At 41.9% G+C, this 22,733-nt stretch overlaps 1 protein-coding gene across 1 annotated transcript in view; it reads right to left on the bottom strand.

Moving 5' to 3' along the window:
* Nucleotides 1–22,733, bottom strand: part of LOC115454085 — a 55,108-nt gene that overhangs the window by 19,308 nt on the left and 13,067 nt on the right. Inside the window, exons 9-31 of the mRNA XM_037437243.1 lie at nucleotides 22,256–22,404; nucleotides 21,307–21,432; nucleotides 20,576–20,690; nucleotides 19,662–19,728; nucleotides 19,151–19,322; nucleotides 18,449–18,533; nucleotides 17,962–18,058; nucleotides 17,650–17,717; nucleotides 17,192–17,283; nucleotides 16,505–16,784; nucleotides 15,433–15,553; nucleotides 14,442–14,567; nucleotides 12,867–12,961; nucleotides 9,299–12,243; nucleotides 8,933–9,042; nucleotides 7,814–7,912; nucleotides 6,644–6,757; nucleotides 5,916–6,065; nucleotides 4,778–4,876; nucleotides 4,169–4,336; nucleotides 3,820–3,989; nucleotides 2,829–2,979; nucleotides 1,289–1,448 (exon numbers count right to left, since the gene is read on the bottom strand). Of these exons, the coding sequence (XP_037293140.1) occupies nucleotides 1,289–1,448; nucleotides 2,829–2,979; nucleotides 3,820–3,989; nucleotides 4,169–4,336; nucleotides 4,778–4,876; nucleotides 5,916–6,065; nucleotides 6,644–6,757; nucleotides 7,814–7,912; nucleotides 8,933–9,042; nucleotides 9,299–12,243; nucleotides 12,867–12,961; nucleotides 14,442–14,567; nucleotides 15,433–15,553; nucleotides 16,505–16,784; nucleotides 17,192–17,283; nucleotides 17,650–17,717; nucleotides 17,962–18,058; nucleotides 18,449–18,533; nucleotides 19,151–19,322; nucleotides 19,662–19,728; nucleotides 20,576–20,690; nucleotides 21,307–21,432; nucleotides 22,256–22,404 (5,759 nt within the window). The remainder of the gene's footprint in view (nucleotides 1–1,288; nucleotides 1,449–2,828; nucleotides 2,980–3,819; nucleotides 3,990–4,168; nucleotides 4,337–4,777; nucleotides 4,877–5,915; nucleotides 6,066–6,643; nucleotides 6,758–7,813; nucleotides 7,913–8,932; nucleotides 9,043–9,298; nucleotides 12,244–12,866; nucleotides 12,962–14,441; nucleotides 14,568–15,432; nucleotides 15,554–16,504; nucleotides 16,785–17,191; nucleotides 17,284–17,649; nucleotides 17,718–17,961; nucleotides 18,059–18,448; nucleotides 18,534–19,150; nucleotides 19,323–19,661; nucleotides 19,729–20,575; nucleotides 20,691–21,306; nucleotides 21,433–22,255; nucleotides 22,405–22,733) is intronic.

Below are 22,733 nucleotides of genomic sequence, written 5' to 3' on the forward strand. Positions count from 1 at the left end.
AATAACATCCATTAAATAGTGGAGAAATACTGTTGTTTTGTTATGTTATACCCGTGCGAAGCCAGAGCGGGCCGCTATGTTTTTATATACAAAGTTCACAGTTTTTCTGTAGTGTATTTAGTATTAACATTGCACCCGTGCGAAGCCGGGGCGGGTCGCTAGTTACCTATAATTTGAATTGTCGTTTGCATCTATAATTGTATAAGTAGCATTTGAACAAGAAGCTTTTGTAATCTATGGCTATTTTTGAGATTTGATGGTGTTACTTAGTTGATGCAACTTTAATAAATAAATAAATATTTTTTAAGACAATTTTGAAGTATGAAGGGATATCATTCTTATTATATACTAGGTTCTGGTCGCGGCTTTGTCCGCGTGAAGGAGTTTCTTGGGATATAAAGTAGCCTATAACCTTCCCAGGGTCTTAAATTATCTCCATACCAAATTTCATAAAAATCCGTTCAGGAGATTTTGAGAAAATCGATAACATACAGACAAAAAAGGGGACTTTGTTTTATAATATGTTTGGATATAAGTAACTTATGAGATAGGTCAAACAAGTAGCTATCACAAAGATCACACAGTGGGAGGTTTTTTTACTTTTGTTTTTTTTTGGCGGTTTTCTCTGACATTTGTCATCATTATTGTTTCAAGTATATTTTTATTAGTTCCATGCAAATATGAACTTTATATTTAAGACTGAGAAGTGAGTCGAGAAGTGTCTCGACTAAAAATTGTCTAAACTGTATGAATAAATTATAAATACACCCTGTATAAATTCTTTGAAGGTGATTTTAATCAAGAAAAAAAATCATTGTTTATTGCAACACAAAAGACTATTTTAAAACGTTGATATTATTATTAAAATACACCCTGTATAAATTCTTTGAAATTGATTTTAATGAAGAAAAACAAACATTGTTTATTGCAACACAAAATACTATTTTAAAACGTAAAATGTTGTATTAATTCAGCTACAGTAGTAGCCTGTAGTGAAATTGTCTAACCTGCTTGAAATTGATTTGAATGAAGAAAAAAAATGATTGTTTACAACGACATAAAAAAAATAATTGTTGAATATACAGTAGAAACCGGTTATAACGACACCGGTTATAGCGACGCATCAGTTATAACGACTAAATAGGAAGGTCCGTTTAAATAAATGCATATAAAAAGCGTATTGTTTATAATGACTATCGGATATAGCGGCTAGATTCAGTGGGCCCTTCGATGTCGCTATAACCGGTTTTCACTGTATCCAGCTACAGTAGTAGTGTAGTGTACTCGCCCTTCCTGTCGGCCTGTCGCCGTGCGGGTCGCGCGGCGCGTGCGTCGCGCAGGCGGCGCGCGGCGGTGTGGTGCGCGGCGCGCATGGCCTCCGCCTCGAACTGCGCGCGCACCAGGCTCGAGCGCAGGCGGCACGCCTCCTCCGCCAGCCGCGCCTCCGCCTACAACATTATAACCAATCACATTTTACAAATTACTGCCTCGGTGGCATAGTTGTATTGCATGTCCGGTACAATAGAGCCGGAGCCGGTCAAGAAAGCTGACGTGGTGAAGAAAAAGGATGACAAAAAGGAGAAAAAACAGGAGAAAGTCGTGGAAAAGAAGAAGGATAGTAAACAGGAGAAGAGTGGTTAGTGTGTTTTTTTATTTAAATAAATTTATTTAGACTGCCCCCGTGGCGTAGTTGTACTGCATGCGCGGTACGACAGCGCTCTGAGGTCCTGGGTTCGAATCCCGGGTCGGGCAAAGTGATATTTGGGTTTTTCTGCTCAGTATCAGCCCGGAGTCTGGAATTTGTGCCCGATATGGCGATAGGCTCGCCCCCTATCACATCATGGGACGGAACATACTTGGCGAAAAGTGGGTGCCCTAGTTGCGCATCTGCATACCCTTTCGGGGATAAATGCGTGATGTTATGTATGTATGTGTGTACATTTTACAAATAGACGCGTCATACCCTAACAAAATTGCACATAAAAACAGCGCAGTATTTACTACAGTCACAGCCCTAGCGGCTGGCATCGCAACATTATACTCACTCACATATCCCTAGGTCGCTGGTTCAAATCCGGCTCGAAGGACCAAAAACTTAATGTACGAGTAAAATGTAAATAGCGACGGGGCAATGTATAATTAATAAGAGAGTGTTGAGTTTTGATAACTTATTTTATGTAACATACAAATGTTTTAAAGTTAAAGTTTAATGTTAAGTTAATGTTCAATGTTAAGATAATGTTAGATTAATGTTAAGATACCGAGAACTGAACCCGACTGCCCCGGTAATCGGTTGTTTTACAACTACAGCGCTATTGCCGAATACAATTTTTACGTACATGCGCCGCGTCCATTTATGCTAAGGTGTTCGGTCATATTACCCGAACAACAGCTACCCAGAGCACACACTTCGACAATCGTGTTCCGTCCCATGATGTGATAGGGAGCGAGATAACCGCCATACCGTTGATACTAAGAAGTAAAAGCCGGAGTTGGAATCCGAGACTTCAAATCGATATACGTACTGCGCACGCAAAACAACCATGCTACCGAGGCCATAACTATACTTGATGATAAGTGAAGTCGCCGAGCGGGAGTGTGCGGTGAGCTGCGCCCGCGCACCTTGTGCCGGACGGCGCGTGACGTCAAACCAGTTGCGAGCTATACATGGAGTGACACGCACGCGCTCGCTACACGCCCGCTCACGTGAATGTCGAAGATATTTGTGTTTTTTTTTTATTACAATTTAATTATTGTCTGTACCTTATTTTTCTTATTTAACCGACATATACAAAAATTCCACTAATAGCATACAAATCACTACTCACCCTCTTGGCCTTCTGCCGCTGTTTCTTGGCCCGTTTCTTGGACCTGTCGACGTGTCGCGCGGGTCCCTCTATGTACTGCAGCAAGGCGTCGAGGTCCCGCGGGTCCTCGCCGCGGGCGCAGCCGCCGCGCCACCACGAACCGCCGCTACTGCTTAACCATAGACAATATAGGGTTTAGTATGATGTCACGCAATCATTCTTACATATTATAAAACAAAGTCCTACGCTACATTTGTCTGCCTGTCTGAACACGATATCCAAAAACTGCCCAACGGATGCCAATGAAATTTTGTATGGAGATAGTTTAAGACTCTAGAAATAACATAGGCTAATATTTATCCCGTGAAAATATACACCAAGAGTGTTATCTCCGAAAAACTGTCACACCACATCAATCAAGTGTTGAGAAGATGATTTTCATCTAAAACTTAGGACTATACGTGCGGGCAATCAAACTATACCTATGTATTGAATCAAGTCCTTTGGGAAGATTATTATCCTATTCAATTTGCTAATAAATGTCAATATAATAATATCAGCCCTGTATTATATACTGTTCCACTGCACGGGCCTCCTCTACTGAGATATTAGGCCTCAGTCCACCACGCTGTAGTGCGGGTAGACTTCACACACCCTCAAAATTCCTATAGAGAACTTCTCAGGTATGCAGGTTTCCTCACGATGTTTTCCTTCACCGTTAAAGCAAGCGATTCACAAAGAATACACACACAATTATTGAAAAGTCAGAGGTGCGTTTGGGGTTTGAACCTGCGGACATTCGTCTCGGCAGTCCGTTCCACAACCAACTAGGCTATCGCTGCGTCAATAAATGTCAACCCGATTACAATAATGCACTTAAAAAAATTTGCTCAGCCTTGGAAACGAACCTAAGACTGTCCAATCTTCGACCACTTCATACAACACCAAGGACATGCGTAAAATATTTACCCGACTGCAAAAAAAGGGTAATGTTTTAAGAATATATTTATACCCAGAACATCCTGATGAAGTGGAGAACACGCTCGTATCCCGACTGGAGAGTGACACGGTGCTGCGCTGCTGCTGAGACCTGCTCTGCCGCTGCTGTGCCGCCTGCTGTGCTTGCTGTTGTTGCTGCTGTTGTTGCTGTTGAAGCTGTTGCTGCTGCTGTTGTTGTTGTAACTGGAACGTATAAGTTTTATGATGATTGACACACAAACATCGTAAACCTTTCGGGGAAAAATATATTGAACAGATTTTTCCGATGAGAGACAATGCGGATAGAAACCACGGCATTGACACCAAAGAATTGTTGGCAACCCTAATTTGGAATCGATATGTGTGCGTGTCCCTCGACCCACCTGTTGCTGTTGCTGCCGTATTTGTTGCTGTTGCTGCGGCGTGAGCGTCGGCTTGTTGTGTATCGGCAGGTCGTATATCGGCTCCGGCTTCTTCTGTTGCTGCGCGGCGTGCTGCATCTGCTGTTGCAGTTGCTGCTGGTATTGCGCTTGCTGCTGTTGTTTCATTTGCTGCGATAATAATTATATTCAACCGATTTGGATATAGAGAAAAATAAAAAAAATAGTGTGCTTATTTTTTTTTTTTGATGTAGTATACACCCATCATCACGCATTTATCCCCGAAAGGGTATGCAGATGCGCAACTAGGGCACCCACTTTTTTGCATATGTTCCGTCCCATGATAGAGGGTGAACCTGTCGCCATATCGGACACAAATTCCAGACTCCGGGCTGATACTGAGCAGAAAAACCCAAATCACACTTTGCCCGACCAGGGATAAGAACCCAAGACCTTACCTTGAATCGCTGCCGTGGTGAATTTATCCCGAGCAAATTGTGTTAAAATACCTACACAAAGAATGCTCAACCTTACTCCCCCTTATTAACAGCCATTTGACTAAACAAGCGATACTAATTAACTTATATTGTACTATGAAAAATAATCTATCACCTGTAATCGAATCTGCTCCATCGCGTTCGGATTCACCTTGCCCTCCGCCTTGAGCGCAGGCGCAACGTTCACTTGAACAGGGACCGTACGTTGCAAAACCTTAAAAAATAATTACAAGTGTCATATTATTAGGAAGCGTGATATAAATCCCTTGGTAACGCCATCAAGCGTGAACGGCTCGACCGATTTCACTATAATTTTTTTTCTTGTGTTTGTTATTGTCAGGAGAAGGTTCTTATGAAAGAAAAAATTAAAAAAATTGCGCGCAACATTAGAAAATTTAAGAAAACTTTAATTTTATATAACTGTCAATTGTTCACTTCACACATTGATCACTTCGTTCCGACTTTTGTTCTTAGGCACTCCGAGCATACTTCTTTCCATAGATCGTTAACAGACTTTAATCTTGTGGATTAGCCATAGTCAGTGTCCACGTGTCTTTGTTCAATAAGCTTGTCTAACGTTACGTACCTAACCCCCCCCCCCCCCCGGCCCCTCCCGAGGTAATTCTTATACGTTCGGTCTCCACACCGCATGGGAGGACATTTGTCGCTCGAGGCACACAGTTCAGTGTGTATACCTTATGGTTATAACACATTGAGGCCTATGAGGGACTCGAACATTTCCCTTCCTTCTCCCCTCCACCGATCCTAAGATGGTTCCTTATCGATCCCCCATACTTCCTTCCCGACTGTTGGGACTAGGGACACACACACTTGCGCAGCTACGTAAGTGCACGTGCGTAGTTGTGCGAGAACGCTGTGTCACACCATACCTCCCTTATAAAAGCAACATACACCTTTGTTTAATTAGTATGTCTTACGATTTATTACTATTACCATCTAAGTACGCCACTATGTATTAAACGTACTCTGGAGCTTTGAAATACATAATATATTCAGTGCCATCTTTGGGGTTCATTATAGCTAGAGTTGTGACTCCCATACATTATCAACAACACACAATAAACTCTACACCGACTATCCCTTCCCACTTTCCTCTAGGGCGTTACAGTCGCAAAGCCAGTAGAATCTAGTATCCCATTGGCTATTTACTCGCGATGTTGACTACGGGGGTCTGTATCAAAAAAAAAAAAAAAAAAAAAAAATAAAAAAACAAAAAAAAAACCGTTACCTACCTTAGGCTTGTTGTCGGGCTGTTTGTCTGTGACCGCCATCTTGGACATTTTGTCGGCGAGCGCGCGCTGTTGCGCGTCCATGTTCTGTTGTGCGCGTTTCTGTTGCGCTTGCGCAGACGTCAGATTCGGTGGGAGGGTTTTCGGCAGGGCCTGTAATTGTACATCAGTTAATAATTGGTCGATATAGTTTGTTTAAATTTGTAATCTTACACCTCTATCCTCGAAGATACATGTTTAGAGATTTGGCTTTCAGGAGCAGTGGCAGGTTACGGGCGGGACAATCACGTTATCTTCGAACAGAATGCAATCAGCTCTTTTATTATGACACTAGCGACCCGCCCCGGCTTCGCACGGGTGCAACGCTGATACTAAATACACTACAGAAAAACTGTGAACGTTGTATATAAAAACATAGCGGCCCGCTCTGGCTTCGCACGGGTATAACATAACAAAATAACAGTATTTCTTCACTATTTAATGGATGTTATTATACATATAAACCTTCCTCTTGAATCACTCTATCTATTAAAAAAAAATCCGTTGCGTAGTTTTAATGATTTAGGGACATAGGGATAGAGAAAGCGGCTTTGTTTTATACTATGTAGTGATAGGCCGGCAAGATTTTCGTCAACTGATATTCAATTAAAAATAGTTTCTTAGGTTTCGAACTCCTCCTCCTATCCTGAACGGCCACGTCGATGTATACAGTGCAAAGAGTTAAGACTGACCGGCGGCTTGGGTGCTGGTTGCGGTGGCTTCGCGACCTTAGGATGCTGCGCAGGCGCCTCCGTCGCCTGCGTCTGCACGCTGACTTGCTTCTTCTCAGGACACTCCGCTTCACCCTTCGAAAACGTTATGAAATTAACCTCGAATATAATTAAAGTGGTTTATTTTTTATTCGTATGAACTATCAAGATTTATTGGTAGGTCTCTCATATGTGAGAGTCCGTCTGGGTAGGTACCACCGCAATGTCTATTTCTGTCAAGCAGTGTGTTAGTCACTGGCGTGTTCCGGTTTGAACATTGTAGCCAGTGTAACTACTGGACATAATAAGACATCTCATGTCTCAGACGAGCGCAGTGGAATACCCAACACTTTGTAATTCAAGGTGTTGGTGTTTCTACTGTTTACCGGTCGTATCGCTCACCATCAGGCGAACGACAAGCTCGTCTCGTCATTGACTATACAAAAGCCGCCATAATGTCTCAGAGAGTCACACTCCGAGATCAGCCTGTGTGTCCTGTCTCAAACAAACTTATGTCAACTCGCAAGGGGTAATCTCTCGTCAGTCGAAACTACCACAGCGTGGAAGCTGAGGGTCTACTTCGAAAAACAAAGTAGTTTCGGATAACGGATCACACGTTTTGTTACTACTAAGTGTATAACAAAAGCGGCGATAGCCTAGTTGGGTGTGGAACGGACTGCCGAGACGAATGTCTGCAGGTTCAAATCCCAAGGGCACACACCTCTGACTTTTCTAAAAAAATATGTATGTATTCTTTGTGAATTATCGCTTGCTTTAACGGTGAAGGAAAACATCGTGAGGAAACCTGCACATCTGAGAAGTACTCTTTAGGTATTTCGAGGGTGTGTGAAGTCTACCAATCCGCACTACAGCGTGGTGGACTAAGGCCTAATCTCTCAGTAGTAGAGGAGGCCCGTGCAGTGGGACAGTATATAATAAAGGGCTCATATTATTATATTATTACTAAAGTAAGCTACAGAACGGTGACGGACCCGAAGTAATTTGATAGTAAAGTTAAATCCGAAGTTCGGCGTATCGGACCGACGTTTCGAAGTAGACCCTCTGAGGTTTGGATCATTCCCCACCACACCCTAAAAAGGAGGTGGGGCGTGTATTAGCGGACGAAATTACCTACAATAAAGCAACACTTACATTGGACGATTTGCACTGCATTTTCTTCTTGTTTAGTATGGAACGGAGTCGTTCTCTTGTTTCATTGAAGTTTCGCGGCACAGGCGTCGTGAGAGGTGGCTGGAATCAATAAAAAATGGGAATAAAAGTACTGCCTCAGTGAGCGTAGTTGCCACGCTGTAGTCTCGGATTCGATATCCGTGTCGGGTAAAGTGATATTAGATATTCTGCTCAGAATCGTTTCCGGTAATTGGCAATACGCTCGCTCTCTATTGCCTGGGACTAAGGAATTTCAACCTTATATTTATTTGATTAGGTACTAATACAATTATATTTTTTTAAGAAGTTAAGAATTTCAATTTTAATATTATTGGTTCCTTTTAGTTATATACTAACCATTATTACTAATTATCGCTCCGAAAGGTTGACTTAACAAGCTTACCTAAACAACTTGATTATAATTTAACAAGACTGAAATGATTCGACTGATTTTAAGAAAGCAAATTAAGAAATAATGTGATATTAAATTATATATAGCTATAATGTTTTTATTGCGAAATAAAACGGATAGTATGTCAAATTACATGCATGTTTTATTTGTATTTTATATGTTGATAATCATTAAATGGATTTAATAGCTTTTGCATACATTTTCCGTTAAATATACTCAATCTCGCAAAATCTCGTAAAGCACGACATCTCGCGAGACTGGATTCATGGTTTCACGAGATCTCGGTTAGGTCTAAAATCTCGCGAGATTGCATTTCCTACTTGGGACATAACATAACATTTGAGTGTGATACACCTCTGTCTACCACTGATAAGGACATGAGACGTAATACTAAGCATGTATACCGATATAGCAATAGGCTCGCTCCATATCACATGATAGGATGAAACATACTTGCCGAAATGTGGGTGCACTAGTTCTGCCTCTGCCTACCCCTTTGGTGTTGAAAGGCATGTGTGTATGTGTGTCCGTATTTGTATGCGTGTGCGTTTGTGTGCGTGCGTGCGTTTGTGTGCGTGCGTGCGCGTTTGTGTGCGTGCGTGCGTGCGCGTTAGTGTGCGTGCGTGTGTGTGTTTGTGCGTGCGTGTGCGTTAGTGTGCGTGCGTGTGTGTGAAGTGCGATGTACTCACGGCGTGTCCGAACACGGTGCAGTAGCAGCAGCTGCAGGGCTGGTCGGCGCCGCCCTCGCCCGCGCACGCGCCCGCGCCGCCCGCGCCGCCCGCGCCGCCGGTGTGCCCCACTGAAGCAGACACATTATACACATGTTATAGAATATTGTGGTTTTAAGTAATCGATAAATTATAAAAGAATAACAGCATATAAAAAAAATTTAAAAAATCATAGATTTTCAATACTTCATCGAAATCAATATCTGGATAACTTCATAAAGTGGACAAAAATCGATATAAAATAATTTGAATCGATCATAAAAAAAGTCGATTCTAATTGTTTTACTAAAATGTGATAAAATCTCAAATAGGCACAAAATGAATTACCTTTACAAACGTGTTGCTGATGAGACGCATTCTCACAAGCCTTTGGCACCGGTTTGGCAACTTTAACCGGAGTTTTGGCAACCTTCACTTCCTTCTTCTCCAGTCCCTTCTTCCCGTCCTCATAGCACTGCTTCACGATATCACCGAGGCACACCGAAGAATCATCCTTACAGCTATTACAAATACAGTCGCTAGTCCATTTGCAGTCGGTGTTGGGCGTGTCGCAAGCCTCGCTTTCCGACTTAGTCTGCCGCATCATGTTCTTAAATGCCACTGCGTTTAAGGTCTGTTTTGCATTGCGCAACGCTTGAGCGGAATATTTCGCCAACTCTTCGGGGTTTTGGGAACCTATGACGGACATTGGCGTCTTATTCTCTTCCTCTTCGCCTTTGAGAGACTCTTCTATATCCTCGTCGAGTAACTTCGCATCGATACTAGAGCATATCGATATGACGTGCTTTTTGTACGATTCCGGAACGGGCAGGCCTTGAGTGATGTACGATTTTATCGTGTAGAAACTATCGAGTAGCGATTTCTCGCCTTTCGATGTCAATATTGCTTCACATTTCGCTAGCAGGGCGTCGTTTTTGCATTTCTTATCGTCTTCCTCTTTAGGTTTTTCCTTCTTCTCTTCCCTTTTCACCGGTTTCGGCGGTTCAGCTTTCTTTACCGGACGAACGTTTGCTTTACCTATGATCTTGCTCAAGCCTTTGGCTGCTAAAATTTCCGCTTCGCTCGCATTCGTCTGAGTGCTCTTCGCCGGAGCTGATATCTTCGCGAAAGCCTCTTTGAGCTTCACTTCCAACTGTTCCTGCTTATAAAGCATTACTAGCCATTCGTCGCCCGTCAAAGCTTTCTTCGGCAATGTTTCCATGTACAATCGGTTCATCTCTCTCAATCTTTCCACGAAGTAATCCTTTTTCTTCTCGTTTGATAACGACGTGAAGTCTGGCACGTTGTCCGTCTTTTTGATCGGCAATCCGGTCAACTCTTGTATCACCTTTGTCGCTATATCGGGGTCTATCAATATCCAAGCAGCTAACTGTTGCGACTCCGAACATCGCTTGATAACGTCCATGTATTTAAATTTGAGACTTTTGACAGCGGTCTTTTTATCTTGAGACATTTTGGACAGTTTCATTATTAGCAAATCGAATGTATTTCCCGCGGAAGTGCTTAATAATTTGGTTATTTGCTTCAACGACTCCTTGGACGCTGGACAGTCGCTATCAGAATCGTTATTCAAGTCGGTATTCTTTCTCATTTCGTCTATTTTTTCTATTATCACATCGCTATCGTTAATACACTGTTTCGCTGCCAAATCTTGTATATAACTATAGAACTTAACAAGCATTGTTTCTATTTCATTCTCGAGCAATTCTATTGGTATGCTTTTAAATTTTGTAGCAACATATTGTTTCCAAGCGTTAAATCTTGATTTTACTAATTCTCTCAACTCTTCCATACTAAAGGCGTCTTTAACTGAATTGTCAAAAAGCGTAGAAGCTTCGGAATACATTTCCGAGTTGATATACTTCTTCGGAAGAGAGAAGAGATCTCTGCCTTCCTCCAAACATTTGGCTAACTCGGGACTTTTATTCTGTTTCACATACTCAAATACTTTATTTATCACAACTTGAGCTGATATGGAAAACAATAGATCTTTGAAATCGTCTCTACTGTTGCCTTTGCTTTTGATTATAGCTTGGATATTGTCTTCTTTGAGCAGATCATTAAGGTCTTTACCATCAAACTCTAAGGTCATGCTTAGGTCTTCGTTATTCTTAATTTTACGGTTACTTTTACGTTTAGCAGTATTCTTAGTCACTTTTATATTATCTCTAGACTTATTTAGTTTCAACTCTCTAATCTGCTTCAATGTTTCTGGCGTTAGTTGTGCTTCGTTGTTCACGTCTGGCAGACTGCTCATTATCGACGCAAATTCTGGCAGCTCGAAAGAAGCGTTGGCAAATTCGGACAATTTGGATGCTATTTCGGGCATGTTGGCCAGAATTTGCGGCATATTTTCTACTAATTCAGCTAGCTTCGTATTAGCCACAGTTATGTCTGAATCGTCGTCAATCTTGTCTAGAAATTCAGCTGAATTCTTATCTAAACTCATCATAACTTCACAGATCTGTTCTAGAGATAACGGACCATCTTGGGAATCACTCTCTTTCTCCTTCCCTTCCTTATCTTTAATACTGTTATAGGAATTTATTATATTCTGACACTCTTCCATTGCCTTTTTGATTTCTAGTCCAAACGTCACGTACTTATAAATATTGGGATCTTTAGCTTCCTCATTCTCTATATCTTTCTCACTCTCTTCTTTGACTAAAAGTGGAGTTCTTCTCGCGTTGAGAGGTACATTTAACTCCGGCACAACCTGTTGAAACTCAACTGCATTCTCTTCCTTATCATTTCGTTTTAAAAACTTGTTAACGGCTAGCAATCTTTGACTCGGCTTGGTGGTATATACTGGCATAGGTTCAGAAGTAGTTGGGGACATTTCTTGCAATGGTGGACTGACAGATTCAGGATATTTTTCAGGAAACTCCTGCCCATCCGGGCTGTTCAGGGCAAAGTTGGCAAACTTGGCTAGACACTCCTTCATCTCCTTGCATAGATCTCCGTCCTTCTCCCCCACTATGGTCTCTGTTTCACTCACATTATCTTCTCTTTCTAACGGAAATGCTTCGGGCGGATCTGCTTCCTTCAATCTATCGTCATCATTTTTGATATCTTCGGTGAGTAACTCGGTGGTCTGCGCGGGCGCCTTGTGTTTCAACATTTGCAGTATCTTGTGAGGTTTGCTTATAGATGGCGACACCGGTTTCAGTTTCCGTTTGGGCGCGGTGGCGAGTCTGGGGACCTTCGGGCTGGCTGTACGTCGTTTGCGCCGTGGTAAGTCGTCTATTAAAGTTACGTTGTTTTCTGGCAAACTGTAAAAGGAAAATGAACTTGTAATATTGGTTATCCAAAATATTTGTTTAGTTTGTAATAGAGAGTGTCATACCTAGTTATAAAATAGTTTTATAGTCTATGGTTGACAAATAAAAAATATATAATGTAGTTGTCTCTGGATCACGCGTTGAGTACAATGTAGTTTTGTTGTAAATAACAGAACTTAATTTGGTATTAAATTGATTTATTTTATAACACCTACATTTTGGCAGAATTGGGAATGACAAGATCTAAATACTAGCTTTTGCTCGCGACTCCGCTCGCTTGAAGAATTTTTTCTAGTTCCTGAGATTAGCGCGTTCAGGGGCCGTTTAAGTATTACGTAACGCTATTTTTGAAGATTTTTCACCCCCTCACCCCCCTATGTAACGCGCCGTAACGTTTTCCTGTGCATGTACGTGTAACTACTGGACATAATAATTAACATCTCATGCCTCAGGACGGCGAGCGCAGTGGAATACCAAACACTTTGTATTTCCAGGTGTTGGTGTTTCTACTGTTTATCGGTCGTATCGCTTACCATCAGGTGAACGGCAAGCTCGTCTCGTCATTCAAAGCAATAAAAAAACAACTCTTCAGCTAAATATAAATGAAACTCTACCTCTCCCTCTCCTGGCGGAGCTGGTCTTCGAGCCACATCCTCAATCTATGATAGTACAACTGCTGATCCCGCATATGCATCACCTTGCGACGTACCTGCCGACAAACACAACGATCAAACAGGCCAGCATAAAAAACACAATTCCCATCACTTGACTAGAAACTGTCACATCCATCACTGCACCTTCTGGAAACCAGGATGAATGAACAGAATGCCGACTGACGATGAAAGCCAGATTTTTTTTATACGCGCACAGCAAAGTGACCCCACTACACCTGGGCCCTTATTCTGTATGATAGTGTAAACGCGTAACGCGGCCGTGTCATGTTATATTCGAGAAATGTGTGTGGAATGGTATTCTGTAAGCCAAATTTCTATAGTTCTAAACATGATGCGTTGTGTTACGTGATTGTTACGCACGGTTAAAATAACGTGCGGGATAGAGAATAAGGCCCCTGATGGTAAGTGGAGTGGGGTCCAATAGAATGTCGACTGACGAGAGATGATTACCCCTCAGTCGACACAATTATGTCTGTTGGAACTGGATATACACAGGCTGATCCCGGAACGCGACACACGTGAGCCACTATGACGGGTTTTAACACCTGTCAGTTGCACCAAGGGGCCGTTCAAGTATTACGTAACGCAATTTGGGGGGGAGAGGGGGGTCTTGTAAAACGTTACGCTGCGTTACAGGGGCGGGAGGGAGGTCTCGTACAAAGCGTTATGTAACATTGGATTTTTTTATTAAAACAATAACAAAGGTATGATAGCGACTTTTCGGTATTTTGCGTAAAATAATAGTAAATATTAAAAAAATGTCACTTTAGAGTTACATAACTTTTGGAGGGGGGACGGGGGCGTACAGGAAAACGTTACGGCGCGTTACATGGGCGGAGTGGTGGGAACAAATATCTTCAAAAATTGCGTTACGTAATATTTATTTATTTATTTTACACTTCATATACAGAGAAGTATATAGGCGGACCTAATGCCAAAGACAATCTCTACCAGTCGACCTTAAGGTGGTGCAGAGTTAAACAAGGTAGGTGCATTTTTGAATGGCGAAATAAATGTATACATGTATATATATTTAAAATATAATGTAATACTTGAACGGCCCTCCATTAGTTTTTTTTTATTATTCTTAGAGCAGTATATTCACAGTTTCAAAAAAAAAGCGGCGATAGCCTAGTTGGGTGTGGAACGGACAGCCCAGACGAATGTCTGCAGGTTCAAATCTCAAGGGCACACACCTCTGATTTTCTAAAAATCATGTGTGTATTCTTTGTGAATTTATCGTTCGCTTTAACGGTGAAGGCAAACATCGTGAGGAAACCTGCACATCTGAGAAGTTCTCTATAGGAATTTCGAAGGTGTGTGAAGTCTACCAATCCGCACTACAGCGTGGTGGACTAAGGCCTAATCCCTCTCAGTAGTAGAGGAGGCCTGTGCAGTGGGACAGTATATAATACAGGGCTGATATTATTATTATTATTATATATTCACAGTGGAAACACTTCTGGAACAGTCTTCACAAGAAGTGAGTACAAGCAGTTGTTAGCTGGTGCGTACCTCCTTGAACCTCTGCAGGTGGTACTCGGGGCAGAGCGCGCGGCAGGGCTGGTGCTGCGGCGCGGGCGGCGGCGAGCCCGGCGGCGGCGGCGCCGGCGCACGCCCGCCCACCAGCTGCATGCACACCTGCGCGCCACAAACACTCTTATCACTCAGGTAATACGGGTCGGTTGAAAATCAAATTCATTCGGAAAAAAAGACATCTTAAATTTTTGACGTTATGTTAATTTTTATTTATGTTTGGAAAAAGAGACATATTTTAATGTTTGTAAAAATAGAAAACAATAATTCATGATTCCCCTTTTATTACCTTTGGGATTATTAATATTTTACAAAAAAAAAAGGTATAAAATCTATGATAAATATTATAGAAACTTGTGTGAGCCATCAAAATGTCAAAAAGAATAGGGTATTTGACTATGTTTAATTTTGTGCATTTTTTTAATATGTAACAGCAATTAGTACAAAAAAGAAATACTTCTGTGAAAACAGCATTAATATTCGATAAGAAATGAGGCAGTAATTCATATTTCAAATATTGCTACGTGTTGAGTGGGGATATCGCTCCATCTCTTTCATTCGCACGCATCGTAATTCACGATGACGTCACATGTAAGTATTTCGTGCCTTTTGTGTTTTTTGACACTCACCCCTACAACCTTATTTCAATATCTTATAACTTGTGAATTTCTCACCAGATATCAATGACTACTGTTTTATAATTTACTAGCGACCCGCCCCGGCTTCGCACGGGTGTAATATTTCTCCACTATTTAATGGATGTTATTATACATATAAACCTTCCTCTTGAATCACTCTATCTATTAAAAAAAACCGCATCAAAATCCGTTGCGTAGTTTTAAAGATTTAAGCGCACATAGGGACAGAGAAAGCGACTTTGTTTTATACTATGTAGTGATACGACGTACGTATTTTTAACTGAAAATAAATCAAATACTCTATTGCTAGAATTAAAAAAACACATCCTCACCGTGGACAGTTTCTTCTGTTTCCTGTAAACCTGTAGCTGCCTCCGATGCACCTCCGGTAACCTTCGGTACATCGCCATAAGTTTCCTGTCCACCTCGGAGAGGCCCATGTCGACGCGTTTCCTAGAACAGTACGAAAAAAAAAGCATCGTCAAATTGGTGTGTTTTTGTTATGCACGCCACTGCATCTGATGGTAAGTGAAGTGGGGTCCAATAGTATGACGACTGAGAGATGATTACCCCTCGACAGTTGACACAATTATGCCTGTTGTAACTGGATATACACAGGCTGATCCCGAAACGCGATACGTGGGCCACTATGGCGCGTTTTAACACCTTCTGTACTGTGGTCACTTTTAGTGTTATTATTATTACTTGACTTTTTTTTTATTGCTTTGTATGACGAGACGAGTTCATCTTTCGCCTGATGGTAAGCGATACGACCGCCCATAAACAGTACAAACATCATCCAACACCTTGTATTACAAGAGACATGAGATGTTAAGTCTTATTATGTCCAGTAGTTACACTGGCTACAATGTTCAAACCGGAACACAACAGTGACTACACACTGCTGACAGAAATAGATGTTACAGTGGTACCTACCCAGGCGGACCCTCACATATGAGAGACGTATCACTTATTATCAATTATCTTTAAGGTTATAGCTTAAGGTCCATTTTCATACATTTTGTTTCACATTTAATCTGGGTAACTAAACAAGTATTGACAAGTAAAGAATTTAAATTCACGTCTAGTTAGTGATTAGTTCTCGCAGTTGAAAGAAAAACGTAAAAATAATTAATATGCATGGATATTTCGGCCTTTAAAATTTAATACGACGAAATTTAATACTTGTTTAGTTACCCAGATTAAAGGTGAAACAAAATGCATGAAAAATGGACCTTAACTCTTGGTCTCTCGTGGCTCGCCGGCGAGCCAAGACAGCTACATGACATTTGCGTGTGTCACGGGATTATAACCTTATATACTACATAATAAGGTTATTTTTCCGTCACACGCGTAGCTGTTTGACAAGTCATGACGGGTTAAGCTATAACCTTAAGCACTAACCTCGCCTCGTGATCGTTCCTGCTCGGCGGCGCTGGCCATTCATCACAATGCTTCAGCACCCTGTCCATCAGCCTCTCTATGGACGCTATGGACCTCATGAGGTGTCGGACGGTGCGGCAGAGTTCCCCGGGCGCGGCCTCGCCCTCCGACCCTCCGGACTCCACCGCGGCCGCTGCGGCCAGCAGCAGCTCTGATGCGGAGTCCAGGGATGACGAGGTCGACAGCCCGAGGGACGCTGTACCGGAGTTCGCGTCCGAATCGGTTACTGTGAGGAACGAGCCTGGAAGAGAATGTTGGTAATTGTGAAATTGTTAACTGGGAATCGAATTGGGAATCTTACATTGCCAATGATTCGTATCGTATTTTACTATCACGATGATTAGGTATAAATTTCTGTTCTCGAGGTTTTACTTAATATAAATATCGCTTAACATCCGATGAATAATCGAATTAGTATCGATTAATCATATTGATAATTGATAAAATAATCCATGTATATTACTATCATCGTGTTCATTGTTCAGGCTTGAATCGATTTTCTCCAAGTTATAATTAATATCGATATTTGTAATATAGGCAATGTATATGTCTTAATACTCTCGGTTCCATTGAGTATGATAAAATCGATGTTACATTTAGTATTAATCGCCGTATCGATATACGGCAATTCATATCGATTACACTCACTGTCATCGAGATCGTTGGTGGGGTTCGAATCGCTGCTCTCGTGGTTTGAGTCTTTGTCGTTCGCTGGTTGCCCTTCCACGGTATCTGGTGGCCTGTAGATACATACATACTAGTTAACTTCACATATACCGATTAAAAAAAAAATGTCGGCGTATTACAGCATGACTGAGAAAATAAGGCATGCTTTGGAGATCACTTTGGGTATTTCGTTCAAAAGTTAACTTGTATTCGTTAAGAATTATCGTTGTCAGTACAAGAAATTTGTTTTATTATTTACAAAAGGGTATTTTTTAGTATTCATAGTAAGGCTAATTAATACATAGCAAATATAGACCAATGAGAACAAATCTTTTGGCATGTTTCAAGTGACGAATTTTGATGGATCATTCTCGGGATCAAATCGAAGATTAAAATTGAGATCATTTATTGAAAATAGATATTAATAAATTGGGTTTTACTTTGCGCCGGTGCCGTTTCCTTGTTGTAACTGTCCGTCTGATGTTTGCGGTTTCACGTCGATCGAGGGCTGAAAAAACAATTCTTCCTTAATATTTTTACTTTTTTTTTCTATGTCCTTCAAACCGGAACACAACAGTGACTACACACTGCTGCTTGACGGCAGAAATAGACACTGCGGTGGTATCCAGGCGGACAGTCATATGAGAGACCCACAACCAATATTACAAAAAAATCCAATACAAAGTAATCGTCGTCACAAGCTGTGCCCGATATGTTTTTCGTTTTGTAAAAGGACTATAAACTCGACGTACCTTCCCGTTGTCTCTGAGCGCGTCGCCGGTTGCGCCGTTAACGCCAGCATCGGTCGCCGCTTGAGTCATGCCGAAACACGAGATTCTATTCGCCAAACTGTAACAGTAATAGTATTCCTTTATTTGTGTAGACAAAGAATTGTACGTTACAAAATTATATTATATATGTAATGTAATATCAACCCTGTATTATATACTGTCCCACTACTGGGCCTCTTCTACTACTGAGAGGGATAAGGCCTTACTCCACCACGCTGTAGTGCGAGCAGACTACACACAACCTCAAAATTCCTATAGAGAACTTCTCAGATGTGCAGGTTTCCTTAATGTTTTCCTTCACCGTTAAAGCAAGCTATTCACAAAGAATACACACATAACTTTAGAAGTCAGAGGTGCGTTTGGGTTTTGAACCTGCGGACATTCGTCTCGGCAGTCCGTTCCACACCCAACTAGGCTATCGCCGCTTTTAGTAATATTATATATTTACTTGAGCAGTTGTTTCCGTTGCTGTGCGCAGAGCGTCCGCGGCGTGAGACAGTCGCAGCGATGCTTGTAGCCGGACCACGCGCTCACTGCAACAATACATATGTCCGGCTTGAAGGACCAATTGTCCGGCTCGGAGGACCAATAGTGCGAACAAGAGACTATCTTGGTACCTCGGGCGAAAAACTTTTTTGAAGGACCAATTTTCTGGTTCGGAGGACCAATAGTGCGATCTAGAGGCTATTCTGGTGCCTCGGGCGAAAATAATTTATATACCCCCTTTTCGGACCTTTTTAGTTATCCGACACCGCCCCAGAGCCTCTGATGCTCTCTCTAGGACTTAGCTAGACAGTGCCAAAAAGTTAACACGTTTAAAGGTTTTAATTTACGCATTTTGGCGTATTATTCAATTTTACACAAATATGTATTGTTTCGGATATATTTTAGATGTCATAACGATCAATAATGCAAAATAAACAACAATATAAAAACGAAAAATTACTTTGTAAAACCTGTCTTATTATAGCAGCAAAGTAGCTTCGTAGTATATTAGTTTCGTAGATTGGAAGTTCAGTAGTTTAGTAGTTTAGTAGTTTGGGAGTTTGGTAGTTTGGTAGTTTGGTAGTTAAGTAGTATAGTAGTGTAGTAGTGTAGTAGTATGGTAGTTTAGTAGAATGTTAGGTAGTATAGCAGCGCGAGTGCGTACGGTCGTGCGGCGTGGTGCGCTGCGCGATGTCGCGCAGGCGCTGCGCGGTGTGCGCGCGCTGGTGCGGCGCGAGGTAGCGCTGCAGGCGCGCGCGCGCCGCCGACACCCAGCCCCAGCGCGCCGCCTCCGCCCCGCCCGCGCCCGCCGCGCCCGCCGCCGGCAACATCTCCACCTGCACACACACATTACACCAATGTTCATACATAAGATTCGAATAACACAAAGTCCGCCTCTCTGTATGTATGTATGTTAGCGATTTTCTCAAAATCTACTGAACGGATTTTTATGAAATTAGGTATGGAGATAGTTTGAGACCGTGGAAAAATTATAGATTACTTTCTATCCCGGGAAAATATATAGCTGGACTTTTATTCCGGAAAACTCTTTCACGCAGACGAAGCCGCGAGCAAAAGATATCTACGATAAATTTATCTGGATACAAGATCATTTTAGCAATCAATATGTTATTATCTACCATATTTAGACATTTAAATAAACCAAAATTACACACCTTGAAGGTGATCATCGATGCAGCTTTGAAATTTTCTAAGATCTTACAAAACCTCTCGACCGCATACCTGAAAGTGATATAAATATATTTTAATAAAAATCTGTATTGATTTTGCAAGGATTGAGGAGTTGATATTGAGAATGAGAAAAATTTGAATTGTAGGTAAAGTCGAAAGCACATGTTCCTCCCCCACTCTCCCTCTCCCGCTTTAACAATCACAGAGCAGAGCGTAATTTACGGAATATTAAGAATGGAATTGGTGAATTCCTTCAAGTTTCGACGTACGGGAATAAGCGATCAAGCAACTCAAGTCAAAGACAGGACTTCGATTGCTTTACATTTGGTAACTTTTTTAGAATCTCTATGGGGAGGGGGGAGGGGGGGGCACCTGCCTCTCCCTGCCCCCTACCCCTCCCCATTAGCGATATCCTTGTGGTCAGCCCTAACTCCACGATAAATAATCGCCACAGATTAGAGCCTTCATGGTCACCGAGTTCAGAGGGTCTACTTCGAAAAATGAACGTGAAAACGTCGGTCCGAAACGAAGAAACGACGAACTTCGGATTTAACTTGACTATCAAATTACTTCGCCGTCACCGTTCTGTAGCCTACTTTAGTGGTAGGATCAATTTCTTGTATTTTTTTTTTTTGGAGAAAGCAGTGCACCTCGCGGATGGTTTTAAAAAGGCATGGTATATGTTGTTATTCATTCCATATCTGAAATACTGCGATGAACCGATCGTATTCGTAGGCGAATCCGTAACACTTCTTGTAACAGAACGTGCGAAGCATCATCCTAAACTACAGATTTCGTTTTCCGATGTAGACCCTCAGTCCTTCGCCTTCACACAAAATCTCCACAAACTGATTACCATGGTCAATTGTACAAAAAAAAAAAAAAAAAACAAACTCACTGCATCTCCATAGGTTTGTCGTATTGCCTGCACAGACATATCTTGGTGACGATCTGCTCCGTGATGTCGCCCTCGAGCGCCAGGCGGCACAGCTGGTTGTGGATTATGGACGCGGCTGGAAGGGAAAACGCACTGGTGATCGGGGTGAACTGGTCTGTAGCGGGTGGTAATAGGGGTGATCCGGAGTAAGGGGGGGGATTGAGTAAAGGAGGTGAAATTGAGAAAAAGGGGTGAACTTGAGTAATAATGGTGAGATGGAGTAATAGGGCGGAATGAAGTAGTAAAGGCGATATGAAGTTTCATTGGAAGGGAATAATAAAGGTGGAATGGAGAATAAAGGTTAAATGGAGTAAAGGGGTGAATAGAAGTAAATGAGCGCTGAAATATTGTGTTGTGATATATGTATGTCATAGTCACAACGTATCCGTACGAATGTGTGTACGTACACGTGTGCGTTTATTTGTTTTTAATTAAAAAGAAAACAAATTAGTCTATATTCACATTTCATTATTTACTTAAATACAATGACAAACATTTTTAAAATTTTTCAATATTAGTGCGGTTAAAGTTTTGGGAGCTTAATGTTATGATCTTCAAAGTATGGAGTATTAAGAAATCTATTATTTTCTATTTATTTACGAGACCGAGTCATTTTTCACTATGTCAGTCTCACAATGTAGTACTCCATTATGTTTTTACATGTGTATGTGTGTGTGTGTGTGTGTGCGTACCGTTGTTGTGGTGCAGCAGGCGGCGCAGGCGCGGCAGGTCCCAGCGCTGGTGGTGCTGCGCGGTGGGCTCGGCGCCCAGCCGCAGCGCGCGCATGGCGCCCGCCGCCGCGCCGCCTGAACTACGACCTGGGCACCAGAAACAATCTTATTATATTGTTTAAACGGCGAGACGAGCTTACCTTTCGCCTGATGGTAAGCGATACGACCGATAAACAGTAGAAACACCAACACATTGAATTACGTATTGTTTGATATTCCACTGCGCTCGTCTGACACATGAGATGTCTTATTGTGTCCAGTAGTGACACTGGCTACAATGTTCAAACCGAAACACAACAGTGACTACACACTGCTTGACAGAAATAGACATTGCGGTGGTACCTACCCCGGTGGACTCTCACATATGAGAGACATACCACCAGTATGTACTGGTGATATGTATGTGAGTGAAACCAATAAAAGCTGGATAAACACTAACTTTCTTAAAATGATTACAATGCTTAAATAATACATTTATTAATACATAGAATAGTAATATAATAAGAGGTGCATACACACTACAATGTCATTAGTGACTTCAAGTATGATCTATGTAATAATAATAATAATATCAGCCCTGTATACTTGCCCACTGTTGGGCACGGGCCTCCTCTGAGAGGGATTAGGCCTTAGTCCACCACGCTGTAGTGCGGATTGGTAGACTTCACGCACCCTCGAAATTCCTATAGAGAACTTCTCAGATGCGCAGGTTTCCTCACGATGTTTTCCTTCACCGTTAAAGCGAACGATAAATTCACAAAGAATACACACATGATTTTTTTAGAAAAGTCAGAGGTGTGTTTGGGTTTTGAACCTGCGGACATTCGTCTCGGCAGTCCGTTCCACACCCAACTAGGCTATCGCCGCTTTTATGATCTATGTACCGAAAGAAATAACACAATGTACTCACCATGAGCTAGGGCCCAAACCACGTCCCTGATGAAGACCGCGAGCGCGACAGAGTTGTTAGCGAGACAGAGGCACAGCCGACAGTGGCAGCCGAACCGGGCTCGGTACACCCAGTCCTCGCTGACGCGGTCCACGCTGCCGTCCTTCGCCCTGTCATTAGTGTCACAAACGTCTTTATTAAAATGGTCATGACACAACAGGGGACCGGCCTATGCTTGATTTTGTACATTATTCTATATGTAATGGTTAATAATACGAAAAAAAAGCACTCCTGCGGAAACTGCATAAAATTTGGTTAAAAAATGAGCGAGTAATTCATATTTAAAATATTGTAACGTGCAGAAGTGGGCGCGATGTGGGGATATCGCTTCATCTCTTTTTTTCGCACGCGTCGTAATTGCCGATGACGTCACATGTGAATATTTCGTCTCTTTTCTGTTTCTTGTTAATTACCCCTTCCACCGAAATTCAAAGACTTA

Source organism: Manduca sexta, chromosome 1 (assembly GCF_014839805.1).
Source record: "Manduca sexta isolate Smith_Timp_Sample1 chromosome 1, JHU_Msex_v1.0, whole genome shotgun sequence".
Classification (NCBI taxonomy): Eukaryota; Metazoa; Arthropoda; class Insecta; order Lepidoptera; family Sphingidae; genus Manduca; species Manduca sexta.